General features: G+C 41.8%; 1 protein-coding gene across 1 annotated transcript in view; it reads right to left on the bottom strand.

Annotated features, from left to right (window-relative positions):
• Positions 1-589: 589 nt before the first annotated feature.
• larp4b (La ribonucleoprotein 4B) overlaps positions 590-14050 on the bottom strand; it is a 30227-nt gene continuing 16766 nt past the window's right edge. The window contains exons 8-17 of the mRNA XM_086081692.1: positions 13196-13306; positions 12608-12661; positions 12230-12439; positions 10374-10477; positions 10017-10283; positions 9908-9932; positions 9647-9823; positions 8696-8922; positions 5526-5640; positions 590-5307 (exon numbers count right to left, since the gene is read on the bottom strand). Of these exons, the coding sequence (XP_085937818.1) occupies positions 4984-5307; positions 5526-5640; positions 8696-8922; positions 9647-9823; positions 9908-9932; positions 10017-10283; positions 10374-10477; positions 12230-12439; positions 12608-12661; positions 13196-13306 (1614 nt within the window). The 3' untranslated portion in view covers positions 590-4983. The remainder of the gene's footprint in view (positions 5308-5525; positions 5641-8695; positions 8923-9646; positions 9824-9907; positions 9933-10016; positions 10284-10373; positions 10478-12229; positions 12440-12607; positions 12662-13195; positions 13307-14050) is intronic.

Below are 14050 nucleotides of genomic sequence, written 5' to 3'. Positions count from 1 at the left end.
CAATGTTCTTTAAAGGGGAAGTCAACCTAAAACATTTCTTGACAAGAATGTTAAATGTGACTTCACTAGTCTAAACATGACATTGTGATATTACATTTGTGGAATGTGAGTTATGCAGCAAAATGCAGCCATTTTGATCCATTTCAGGGGGCGGCCATTTTGCCACTTGCTGTCAACTGAAGATGACATCACAGTTGCTCAGGGTTCAGGCAATGACCAATCACAGCTCAGTTTCAGTAAACGGGTGAGCTGTGATTGGTCGTGGCCTGAGTCCTGAGCAACTGTGATGTCATCTTCAGTTGACAGCAAGTGGCAAAATGGCCGCCTTGACATTGATTTAAAAAAATGCTGGAGTTTCATATTCCACTAACACAATATTAACCAAAATACCGTATTTAGACTTCATAGAACATATTGCCACACACACACACACACACACACACACACACAAAAAGGGTTGACTTTCTCTTTAAAAACTTAATTCTGGTGAATAAGCAAACAATTCCTTATTTGTCATGAGTGAAGTAAGAAAGACAAATAACAATTTTAGTGTTTGTAAAAGTAAATAAAAGACAAAGCGCACCGCATCTCCTCAACAGTGCCTAAATGTTTATTTTCCAGTAAGCTACATTTATTTCGTCCAAATGAGACAAGTTGAACATCCTGTCACATGAGTAACTTAAATTATCTCTAAGCCAACCACGCACTTGATTCCAGTCGCACAATGAAGAAAAAAAACAACAAAAAGGTCATATGGTAACAAAAAACAAGACAACGCAAAAAGATGGTTAAAGGTTGTCTTTAAGCGAGCTCTGACGCAGAGTCCACGATTGTCCACAGCCGTTAGCGTAGCAAGTAGGTTAGCGCTAATGAGTGAAACCACAGTGAGTAGATAGAACTTGAGTCTTGTGCATTCCTCAGGTTATTACAAGATAAAACTAATTTGGTTATTTTTCTCAGTTGTGTCCCATCAAGGAGAGAATGGCACGGTCAAAACAAGCCAACGAGACGAGCGACGTCAACGGTCACACGGTCGCTTGGGGGTTGTCGCAAACAATTGAGATGAAGGCAGCCATCTTTTGTGGAAGGGCGGCTCTTTTTGTTTGCGCACGCGTGCCCACGTTCACAGTTCAGAGTCCGACAGATCAGGCTTGCGATGCCGGGAGACGGCCAAACTGAAGGCTATGTACACGCTAGCTACACACAAGCCACAGACAGAGCGCCCCTTCTGTGGTCAAACCTTTTTTTTTGAAGAAGAAGAAGAAACTTGCGCCAGAGTGACTGACATAAAAAGTTTTCAACCAGACAACAACAAAAATACGACAGTTTCATGTTCCTAACGTTGAGGCAGAATCAACATGTCAAGAGCCAAATCTAGCCACGAGCTAACTAGCGGGTGGCTAACGAAAAGTACGCACGAGTTAGCCTGTGCTTCAAATGTGCTTTTACGCGTCACAACCTCAGCAGCGCACACATCAGATGCAAAAAAAAACAAAAAAACAAACCAGGATCATTGTTACAGTAGCCAAAATAACATTGCAGAACTTGAATGTGCATAGCTTAGCTTAGCACCAAGATGGGAGTTGTTACAATTGAGAATAAGGCTCATCAAAAAATACACACAAAATGTTAGTCAGTGTTCAAAAATGTACATTTAACACTATTTTTATTTTTTACCGAGATGTCTTTATGCTAAGCTAGGCTAGGCTAAGCTAAACACATTCATGAGTTTGGTTGGAATCCCTCACACCCGAAGGGAAGTTTGTTTTCCAAAAAGAGGATGGAAAAAAAAAAAAGCAGTTGAGGAAATTGTGATCTTTTTGCATTGAGTGTTTTTTTTGTTACTTTTTTTTAGTGGGATTTCATCAATGTGTAAACAAGACAAAAAACACGCCCATGTGTGAATGTGGAATGAAACCAAACCAAACAAAAATGAAAAAGACAGTTTGTCAACATTTACACGCAAAATAAATCAAATTAGAAAAGAAAAAGTTCTGAAAAGCACAACATTGTCATTTTTTGTTGTTTAAATCCTACATCCAGCTCATTAGCAACATTAATAGATTTTTTTTTAGGTACCTCTTATATTTTTTAATCTGAGTATTTACAACTGTACAAGCAAAGCACACACCTCAAAGTGCATAATATTTAATACAGTATCAACGCTGTTTGCATTTACACGGTTTCACTTTCTCCCGCCAAAAACAACCTGAATCCTAACTATTCTTTTTTTTGAGGGGGGTGGGGGGGGGATAATTAAAAAAAAGTGGCAAAAGGAAAACAAGACGCTGACAGATTTATTTGCACTCTGCCTTACGTCACTAAATATTTTCTCTTTAGTAGCGGGGGGGGACAAACACTATACTCTTTTGCTCGTCTGGTAAAAAAGTTAAGGCAAAGTCACTTTTCAAGTTGAAATAAAGTTCAAGTTTCTCAAACACGGGATGGAAATCTTTTTGCGTGTGGACGACGCCTGCCTGCTGCTACTTCTTCCCCTTTTGCTTAAAAAAATACAAACAAACAAAAAGCAACCAAGAAAAGGGGGAATAAACAGCTCAGCTCCAGAAATGAGCGCCATCTTTCCCTCGGCAACAGCAAAGAAAAACAAAAGCCATCCCGCGTGCATCTCAATCCTTAAAAAAAAAAAAATTGTCACAATATTTCCCTTCTCTTGCTGGGATTACCCAAAATGCTTGTGAGGAAGGAAGACACGTTTGTGGAGTTTCGACTTTGACTCACTCATTATTTACAGTTGAAGCAAAGATGCTGCTACAGCGCACTCCCCGTCAGGACCACTTGCAGGCGCTCTTTCCTTCCTCTACCGCTATTCCCCACCAACCTCCCTCAAAACAAAACAAAACAAAACAAAAAACGTATCCTTCAACATCTTCTCGTGCCATCTAACTTCAACTCAAAAGCACGGCAGCCATCCTACCACCACAGGAGGGACCAAATATGGTCATCATCCAGGGAGGAAACTTTGGCTGGTCTGACTCGAGACCACACGCTTTGTTTATCAAGTCGCACGTGCAATTTTCTGCACCTTCTGTAAATCGCCAACGCAAACTCCCGTCATTTTCAACCCTATTTTTCATAGAGAGCGAACATAACAATGAATTTGCACCCATGCCTTTCGAAGCTCACAAATGCGACCAATTGAATAGCGCCCGCGTCTTTTTATCAAGTGCGACTACACTTGGTGAACCAGTAACTCAAGCACAACTTCTTCCCTTGCACCTGCATCTTTAGTCAAGCGTAAGGCCAACTTGCTAAATCGCACCCAAGTCTTTTACAGTTTGCCAATGCTAATTAGTAAGTGGTGTGTAACCCAAGGCTTTCATAACGCAAGCACAACTTAAGACAGTTGCACCCACACCTTTCGGAAAGCGCGAGAACAAATTACGAAGTGGCACCCATGTCTTGTGAAAATCATGACTCAGTAAGCGGCACTCACGGCTTCAGTAAAGCATGAGCGCAACTTGCTCAGTTGCAATCTCATCTTCGCTCGCTCTCGAGCGTGACTTGCTAAGTTGCGCAAGCGTTTTTCAGAAAGCACCAGACCAATTTAGTCGCATGGGACCAATTTAGTCGCATGAGACCAATTTAGTCGCATGAGACCAATTTAGTCGCATGAGACCAATTTAGTCGCATGAGACCAATTTAGTCGAACCTGCGTTTTACCCAAGTCTCAAACGTTCCCATCACCACCGCAGCTAGTAAATAGCCCGCATGGGTGCAACGTAACTCACGCAAGCTAATTTGGAAAAGCGTTCGGTGCAACTTACCTATTTGTGATCACCACACACGCAAAGGATATACGCATCTCGTATGAGCTACTTATGCAGCAGGTGAGAATAAGTGGTGCTTGCTTGCGCCCCCCCCCCCCCCCAAAAAAATAACTTTAATGTTGTCTTTTGAGTTCTATCCCAAACGTTCGTAGTCTTCCACCATCCTGGCCTGTCAATCAAAGAGCTCAAGTCAAGCGGCCAAAAATGCTGGCTGCCGTTCACTCCCTCAATCGGAACATTTTGAGTTCACGCTGACCAAACTGGCCGACACTTCCCGTGATGCGTCCCGTTTCGTCCTCTCGATCAGACCGCGTCGAGCTAACAGCGCCACCTGGCGAAGATGGCGGTGACATGCCGCAGAACGAAGCGTCCCACAAAGAGTGTGCAGAGACGTGGTAGCGTATACAAAGGAAGGCCACTACAAAAAAAAAAAAGGGGGGGGGGGCGTCGACGCTGTTTAACTGCTAGGAGAGTGTTGCTTGTGCTGAGGGTTGCATAATTGTGGGGATTGTTCAAGTTGCTAACTTTCCATGGTAATTTATGGGGAATAAAAGGGAATGAAAAAGTAAGCTGATAATATGGTTGAGCGAAATATAGTTGTCATAATCCTGATTAAAGCAATCAGATTTCACATTACAGACTTTTATAACTCACTTGACCTTATTTTTCCAGTTATGCTCGGTCCAATTTCTTGCACTGTGCTGCGAGCCAAACATTTAAACCACGAGCAAAAAAAGTGAGCTATCTATTTAGCACGAAGGCCTGCTTACGACAAAACTAAATGCTTCTATGTTGACATGTTTATAAATGAGCCTCAACTCCCAATTTATTCCCATAGAAAGTTTCCAAATTGGATCATTTCCAAAATTTGCATCCACACCTTTACAACCCTACCTGTGCCACAAACAAAAAAAGAGACAACTAAAAGTGATCATTAAAAAGAACAAAAAAAAAAAAGAAGGCTGGGGGAAACCAAATAAATAGACTAAAAAAAAATGAGACGGTGCTTCACATGCACAGTAAAGTGCTTTTTGTCTGCAAGCCCTGATCCAGAAAAGAAGGCGTCATCTTTGCTCGTGTTGAACGCGTGGAGAAGAGAAGAACAACGGAGTAGCCCTGACGTGGTTCCTTTTTTTTTCTTTTTTTTTTACGCATCATTGGAGTAGATCAGAAGGAAGGGGTGAAAGGGCAAGCCCTACAGGGGGGACTTGGGTGGGGTGTGGTGAGAATCCTTCTTCTCCGGGTGCGGCGGCGGCGGCGCCGGCGGGGAGGCCCAGTGGCCGGCCGGCCTCCGCGTGTCCCGCGGGGGTCTTCCCGGGGCCAACTTGGAGGACGGGGGGCAAGTCTCTCTGGCCTGGGCGGTGTCCGCCGCCGGGCCTGAAATGTCGGGGCACTTCCTTTCTTCTCCCGCGGGGGCAGAACCTGCCGGCTTGGCTTCCTTGGGGGCGAGCGGCTGCGTCAGCGCGGGGGTCTCCTTTGCCCGCTGGCAGATCTCGGCATAGGAAGGCTTCCGCTGCTCCTGCGAGCAACAAATAGTTGTCCATTAACAGAACATCATAAAACCATATTTCTAATCTCTCTCCCTATCTTGAAATGCAGCATCTTGGTGTCAAAGAACTATATTGAAATGAAGGGGAGGAGCTTCAATTGGTCAGGTCATATAGCCTTGTCGAATAGAAAAAGACCTTTGACCTTGGTTTTTTGTTGTGTTAACTGCACTCTTAAGTGTGCACTAACCGTTGCGGCGCCGTTGACTTGCACCGACTTGCTGGCGGTGGACAGTGTGCCGGGAACTCGCTCCACCAACAGCTGCACCTCCTTGGACTGCTTCACCTCCGACATCCTGACTTCCCTGAAAGCAAGCGCCGTGAAATTAGCCAACGACAACTGCGTCGTCTGCGAGGTCATATTGCTGACAAATGACCACAATTAATTAGTCACATTTAATCAAGGTGTTTTTGTAACGTAATTCACATTTAGGCAGTACAAGTAAAAAAAAGTAGTAAGAAACATTCTCAAAAGTAAAGGACAAAAACCTAGAAAATCGAAGTACAGTCAGGAAGTATTTGTACTTTGTTTACAGGACGCCATCTTTGATTAAAGCGCCACATACAGAAATAGGAGGTGGGTAAGTATAAAGGTAAAAACGAGGACAGATTGCAAGGCGGGGGCTCGCTTTAAATTAACCGAAATGTTGCATTTCATCCCCACGTCGTACATATGAAATCATATATCAAATACAAGTGCTCGTCAAAAAATTACAATATCCTCAAAAAGTTGAATAATGTCCGTAATTCCATTCAAAAGGTCAAACTTTCATAGATTATAGATTCAGGGCCCACAACTTTAACATATAGTTTTATTGGTGGACTGGAAAAGCCTCAAAATGAAATTTTGGTGTCACTCACGAATATTGGATGTAGTGCAATTCACTACCAGTCAAACATATGAAAACACCGCCTGTCTTCTTAATGTGTGACTATTATTATTATTTTTTTAATCTTTTCATGTTTTTTTGTGTGTGTTTTTAGTTGTTGTTGCTTGTTTTGTTTGTTTTTAAGAGTGAACCCTGAGCCTGGAATAAAATTGAATTGAAACTTAAGTGATTTCAAATATTTATTTGTTAATTTCTACATTATTTGGGCTTCCAGCTCATAAAACCCACGAAAGCAGGATGTCAAAAATGTTGAATAATGTGAAGAAATCACCAAGCATACTTCCCAGTGTTTTGCATGGGGAAAGAAAAGATGGATGGATGGTATTTTCAAAACGCTATGTCAATCTTCAACAGTTGGTGACATTGCCTGGGGGTCGTGGAAGGCCAGGCTTTCTTGACGCTTGCTGTCAGCTCTTTGTTTTTGGGTCTCGTGGCCCTCATTTTCCTCTTGTAATTTCTTTTCAAATTCAGGGACGACAAAATAAATTTGAAAATTAAGGAACTAGTGGACTCCAACCAATTTTGTTCATTGCAAATTACAACTAGCCCAAAGTCTCTACAAATACATACAATAAATGCTTCTAGAAGTTTTCAATTATTTGTAATGCCATTTAAAGCCTTAATTTTTGTGCACAAGGAATATGCATTACTGACAAGTCCAAGATGACGTCACACGTCAAGATGGCCGTCCATTTGGTGAACGAAATCTATCCGCTCATTGAAAAGCGTTGGACTTTGGATTGTTGTCATTTGATTTGTGAGGATTACTTTGATTTCAAAATTTGATGTCGTTTGTATGACATGATTCACAGGAAAAAGCATTACTATCTGCCGTTTGTTTTCACCGTGTAAAAGAAGCATTTGCATTGTGTTGCATTGGGGACATATCAGAAATGCCAGGATGTTCGGAAATGTCAAAATAAGTTTTTAAAATAAACATTACACACACATAATAATTAATAAAACCTCACAGCTAGTTTTAACAACAGCCTATTAGGGCAACGTGACTGCAAGACTTGTAGCATAGAAATAACAGGTGTGGTTTGTACTTAATAATCGCTAATAATTTAGCTAATAATAGCTTCATGCCTGCTGATTTTGTACAAACTACTTAAACTACTACTGCGATTGGCTGGCAACCAGTACAGGGTGTACCCCCGCCTACTGCCCGAAGCCAGCTGGGATAGGCTCCAGCAACCCTTGTGAGGACAAGCGGTACAGAAAATGGATGGATGGATGAATACTTAAAAAAAAGAAGATTTTTCAATACAATTAACCTTAAGGAGCAAATCAATATTAAAATGGGATCTTTAAAAGGTGCTAAACTTTAGTTCACATGATTCTCTCTGGCCTTGACTCTGAGTCTGACCTTTCATCTTCATGCGTCTTTGATTTCATCCAAGAGAGCAGAGAGATGCTCCCCTTGACCGCTTGCTGTAGCTCCTTTTCTTTTCCCCTTTTCAGCCTCTCCTTTCTAGGCATTATGCTACAATTACTAAACAAATAGACCAATTGTAACCAAACAAGACCAATGGCATGAGAATGAATAAGACTGACTGTTGTCATTACAAGAAGGCAAAAGGGTATTTTTCACAGGGCATTGACAATTCCAAACATCCGCCGGGCATTTCTGATATTTCCACAATGCAAATCAATGCAAATGTTAAGACCAGCGACGACGTATTGGATTACTTTTGCCTGAGACTACTAGCATAATACAAAACAGACACAAACAACAGTTTGTCACATTTGGAAGTCAAAATAATCCCCACAAATCAAATTACAACGATCCAAAGTCCAACGCTTTTCAATGCACGGATGACAGAGCGCTTTCCTTTCGCCGTCATTAGTCTTACTATGTGGTGGTTATCACGTTATCATATATCACATATAGCATTTTAAACGAGGTGGCTAATATCGGCTAATTTATGTTCAGTTGCGTGTGCTGTATGAGACATGCTACTTCACAACAAAATGATTATAGTTAGAGAATAGAGGGCAAACAAACAATAACATTTCACTGGATTCATAACAGTTCCCTGGCTGGGGGTGGAGCAGCAGGGGAAGGAGATGCGTGTGTGTGTGTGTCTGTTCCACACCGCGACTGTAGCGTTCACGTGACAAAGGAAGCGAGCGAGCAAGAACTAGGTCGGGTGCGCGTGCGCAAGGGAAGCATATTGGGGGGAATTTTCACACGCGATTAATCATGCAGCTTTTTTAAAAACATTGACCTGTCCTCAGTAAAGTTTTGAAGACAAAAACAAAACGAACTTTCCAAAGGGCACTTTTTTTTTTTGAGAGAAGGCAAAGGGGCAAGGGTGTGAGCACCACTAGGGGTCTACCTGTCCAGTGCTGTGACGTCTCAACATTGCGCAACTGCAATTCAAATCCTGACTCGCTCCGAAAGCAGTAATCGAGTCTCGGCCCCTCATGAAAAGTAGTTGTCTAACCCCGCCCGTGTGGTTCTTACGCTGCTGGGATGGAGGTAGGCGGTGGCGGGCACACCATGGGGGTCCAGTTGGAGGCTACAGCAGGGGCGGGTGCAGTGGACGAAGATATGAAGCTCACGGGCATCAGAGGGAAGGAAGAGGAGGAGGACGAGGAGGACGAGGAGGCGGAGGACGCGGGTGTCCGAAGAGCCTCTTTGGGGCTGACCAAAGCGGAGGCTCCTCCGGGACTGGAGTCGACGCTCACGTTCTGTGCAATAGATAAACATCAAATCATTAAACCTGCTACAGTGAAATGAAGCATTTTAGGGCACAACAATAGAAATTTTAAAAAAAGCCTGCAAAATGTATGTTTTGGTGGCCCTGCTAGAACCTACACTTGCCCTGCCTATTCATCATTTAATAAGGCCGCAGCAATCAAATATTTTGCCATTCGGACATCCTTCTGCAAATCCTATCGAATAATCAAGTATCGGGTGAAGAAAAAGTACTTTTGTTTGAAGAACAATTATGAATACGCAAGAGAAAATAACACATTTCCCTCACTAATAAATGAATGATGGATTGGGTTTGATTTTTAAAATCACCTTTTTTTTTGTATTTTCTATATCGGGCTGTGAGACATGAGAACCACATTAGCGATTTTGAGTAAGCCTACTTATTAAAAATGGAACACGGGACCTGCTATTTTGCCAGGCTGTCAGCATCAAAGCCCTTTCCCCCTTTAAACTGCCTTGGAAAACAAGTCCGATGGTTCCTGCCAGCATAAATGGGGCACTCACTATATAAATAAAGATGCCTCGACTTGGGCGGCTATTCTACAATGTCAGCGTTGTTATTATTCTTTTTAAGTGAGCTTAGCGATTGAACATGATTTCAGGATGGTGAACTTTGGGTGGCCCGAAACAGTCGTGTCGTGTCCCTTGAACCACCGTTAATGTAACCAAAGTCGGTGTGGGTGGAGTGAGGCGTACTCTGTCCTTGGCGGGCGACGGGGCGCCACCGCTGGTCAGCCGGTTGTCAAAGATGTCCTCCGCCTTGAGGTGACCGGTGGCTCCAGGCAACGGAGGGAAGCTGGACAAGCCCAACTCGAAGCTCGGAGACGGAGGCTTGGGCGGAGGCGGCGGCGGCGGCGATTGAGGTGTCACTCGCTTGTCGTGCACAAATCGCTTTGCGTTAAACAACTTCACCTCCAATTGAAAACGGATTTCTCCAAATAGGGGAAAATGACTTACTGTAAACTTTTCATCCCTCTTTTTCCTAGAAGAAGAAGAAACATTTTTGAATATTTGGACGACAGCCTCCGTTGCAGAAATTTGCTGTCAATCCATGACAGCGGCGTACCTTCCTCGACCCATTCCTAAGGAGCAGTAGTCTGTCGCGGTGGTGAAGTCGGACACTCGGCCAGTGCCCACTGTCTCCCGGCGGGTGAAGGCGGCGGCGGAGGGTAACCTGCATCTGGGCTGGCTGACGGGGAAGCGCGTGGGCGGGCTGCTGCGGACGCCGTTCAGTCTGTCACTGGGGAAGCTGGGAAAGAGGCCCGGGCTGTCCAGGAGCCCCGTGCGGTCCGCGGCCGGGAGGGTCGGCCTCAAGTGAGGCTTGCTGTGAGTCCTGCGAGGAACAAAGATGGGAAAAAAAGTTGCCTTCTTCCAAATCACTTTTGGTTCCCTTTTATGTGTAGTAAAGTAATGAAGCACCCACCTGGTCCTGGGTGAGTGGTGTCTGACAGTGAGAGGAGTGGTCGCTGGTTTGAAACTGGCTGATGTGAACCCATTGATGAACTGATTGTTGTGAAATGGAGAAACCTGAAAAAACAAATACAATCTTCAGTAGTTAACACACAGGCACACAAACTCCAGACCAGGGATGGACAAGTACGGATAATCAGGTATCATTATTGGCCCGATAACCGGCCTTATTTCAAGGTATCGCGCCGTTTTACGATCAGGAACTCGAAATTGGAAGAACATTGCCATTAATATTGTGCATATTAATGTGTGTACAAGTAGTAACGCGCACTTTCATCTCAACACGACCTGTTCATAGGTCTGCTACAAATCGTCACTGATGAAAGCACCGAAATCCTACAAGTAGTAGGCTCAAAGCCAGGGAGAGTCTAAGGCTATGTTCACGCTGTGACCAGTACAATTCCCATTTTTTCAAAATTGACCGTTTGAAGGACAAAAACTGCCAAAATTCTAATAAATAAATACATACATATATATACACATATATACACATATCAGATTGAACGAAACATTATTACAGGTTACATCGATCACATCATATAATTTGCAACATTGACATCCGAAAGAAGGGCTGACGGGTAAAAACCATGGCTTAAAGGCAATTTATACAAAATAAAAAGTAAAAATAAATACAAAACAAATATATAAATATAATTAAATATCAATAATAAATAAAAACACTCTGCTCTCATTTATTTATTTGATGCTGCAGACGCTCGGCCAGGACGAAATGTTATTCAAATGAGGGGGCGGTCCTAAGCGAGTCTTGGTACACGCTTAATTTGGACTCTGGTGTTGCAAATTGCCTTTCAATGGTCGAGTGAGCGGGTCGGCGAACAAGGAAGTCTCGCCGGCTTGCATTGGACGACTATCTGGTCCACTGTCACCTCGACTTCTTGTCCAGCAACTCAAGTCGCAAAGGCGGACCAACCCAGGACACGCTGAGGACCGCCCTCTCATTTGAATAACATTTCGTCCTGGCAGAGCATCTGCAGCATCAAATAAATAAATGTAAGAGCAAAGCGTTTTTATTCATTGATATTTAATTATATTTATATATTTATTTTTGTGTTTATTTCAACATTAATTTTATTTTAAATTTTTTTAATCCCTTTTTTTTATTTTTATGTATTTATTTATAGATATTTATATACAGAACAGGCCAAAAGTTTGGACACACCTTCTCATTCAATACAATTGCTTTATTTTCATAACTATGTACATTGTACATTCTCACTAAAGGCATCAAAACTATGACAACTAACGAACACATTTGGAGTTTAATAAGGGGAAAATACAAAAATAAATCCATAAATAAATAGCCACCCTTTTCACTGATGACGTAACCCGATTCCTGTAAACGAAAGCCGCCTTTGTTTTAAAATTATGCACGACAAGTATTCATGTGTTAATTAAATTGGCACATCATTTGGAAATGAAACAAAATGTGGTTCACGTTGCAGACAGTTCTACACATAATTTTGATGCCTTCAGTGAGAATCTACAAAGTAAACAGTCATGAGAATAAAGCAAATGCATTGAATAAGAAAGTGTGTCCGAACTTTTGGCCTGTACTGTTTGTTATATGATGAAATTGAATTGAACAAAAAAAATCGGAATTGGGCATTCATGCCCTGCAGTGTGAATTCTTGCCTAAAACCGATCTCAGAATCAACAAAAGGTCGATTCAGCGGCTGCTTTCAACAGTAATAAAGCTTCTTTTCTGTACTCCAGCAGAAGATTATGGTGCACAGCTAAAGACAAGTACATTTTGACTACGCTTATGATCCGATTGAAATGACTTCTTACCAGCGTGGGGTCTATGAAGCTGTGAGTGGCCGACCAGGCCTGGGGCGTGATGAGGCTGTAGAGGGGAAACTGCTGCTGGGGGCTGTACACCGGCGGGATGTAGTAGGACGTGGTGTAGCGCTGCTGAGCGTACGGGTTCACCTCCACTGGCCGGTAACCGTTCTTTGGCATGAAAGTGTTCAGAGCGATTGCCTTTGCCTTTATTCTCGCCTGCGCGACAGCAACCACATCATCATAAAATCGCACCAATCTTGTATACACACGATGTACAGTACACATTTTGGTGACGTATTTACGTGCAGAATTGAGGAAAATTTTCACGAAGCTTAATTTTACAATCTATTTATACAGAATATATGGATGAAAATATATTTTCACCTTGATCGGCTTCCCTTGAAAGGTTTTCACCTCCTCCCGGAGGTACTGATATGCCTTGAAGAGGAGAACATGTTTTTGTCATTTTCAACTGACAGTGCAGTGGCGCTTTAAGATAAATGTTTAGTACATTCCGCAACACTCTTATCTAAAGTCATCTTTTCCCATTGAAATGAATGGAAATGCAATTAATCCGTTCCAGCCTCCCCAAAACACACAACAATTTTTGTAATGCGTCTCGTAAGTCAAATAGCACTCTTTAATATTGTACTTTAGAAGAAAAAAAAAAAGAGTAATAACATAATTAAATACAATGTAAAGAAGTAAACAGTTTGTATATGATGATTTATTCAACCCCTTATACTGCTCCTTCTGATGTGCCCAACTTGGGTGCAGTATAATAGAGTCAGACACACTCAAGCCAAATCTTCTTTTTTTTTGCCAATCATAAGCACGACGTCATTTCAGGAAAAGACACTTGTAAATGTGTGTGTCTAACAATACATATCTGTTACAATCACTATACAACTCAAACCTAACAAAATGGATAGAGTCGCGTGTTTGTGTGTGAAAGCCCAACATCGTTTTTACCTGTTGTGCATCTGCTTCGGACTCAAAGGTGATGAACCAGTTGTCATTGTAGGCAAATTCACAGTTGATGAACTTTGGTAGGTTGTCTCCTTTAAAAAGAGCCTCCACTTCCTGTGAAACAAAACATCAAAAAGTTTCACTATTATGCATACACATTTACAGTTGTGACTATTGAATATTTTTAGAATAGATTTTTCTATTGATTATTCCTTCGATTAATCAGATTTTTTTTTTTTACTGGATTAAAATGTACTGTAAAATATTTTGTTCTTATAGTTTATTAACCGATTATTTTTGTTTATTTGGTTTTGTTAAAGCATATATCAGAAAAACAATTACGCAATATCCCACGAGAAGGCGTAGAGGGTTTGATACACACTTCTGAGCCTACTTCAGGGTTAACAACTACATGTCAATTACAATTCATTCAGAGTGATGGCTAATGATTATTTTTTTAAATAGATTAAACTGAAAATGTTGATCATTGTTAATTACAAGCAGATGTTAGGAAATGTCTTATTTCGATCAAACACAAAAGATAATCGGTCTGCTTTTATGGAGGACTACAGAAATTGAAAAAAAGTTTTACTTATGTGAGGCTGACATCAGAGGATTTAGACCATTGCTCTAAGACAGGGGTTCTCAATTAGAATTGTAAAAGTCCAGAAAATATTTTTTTAGGAAGTCATAGGTCCACAGTGCGTCCGTGGTGGCAAAAAAATGTGGCCATTTCTTTCTTTTTCTTTTTTTAAAACACAAATTTTATGTTATCACACTGATTCTTTGTTTGCCTAGTATTAAGAACTCAATAAAATATAAATAAACAACTTTCACTAAATGTGAATCAAGTGTTTT

The sequence above is a fragment of the Leptonotus elevatus genome, chromosome 1 (genome assembly GCF_054856555.1).
Source record: "Leptonotus elevatus isolate MCC_2025b chromosome 1, RoL_Lele_1.0, whole genome shotgun sequence".
Taxonomy (NCBI): Eukaryota; Metazoa; Chordata; class Actinopteri; order Syngnathiformes; family Syngnathidae; genus Leptonotus; species Leptonotus elevatus.
The sequence above is the reverse complement of the archived record's forward strand: the minus strand, read 5'-3'. Positions and strand labels throughout refer to the sequence as shown.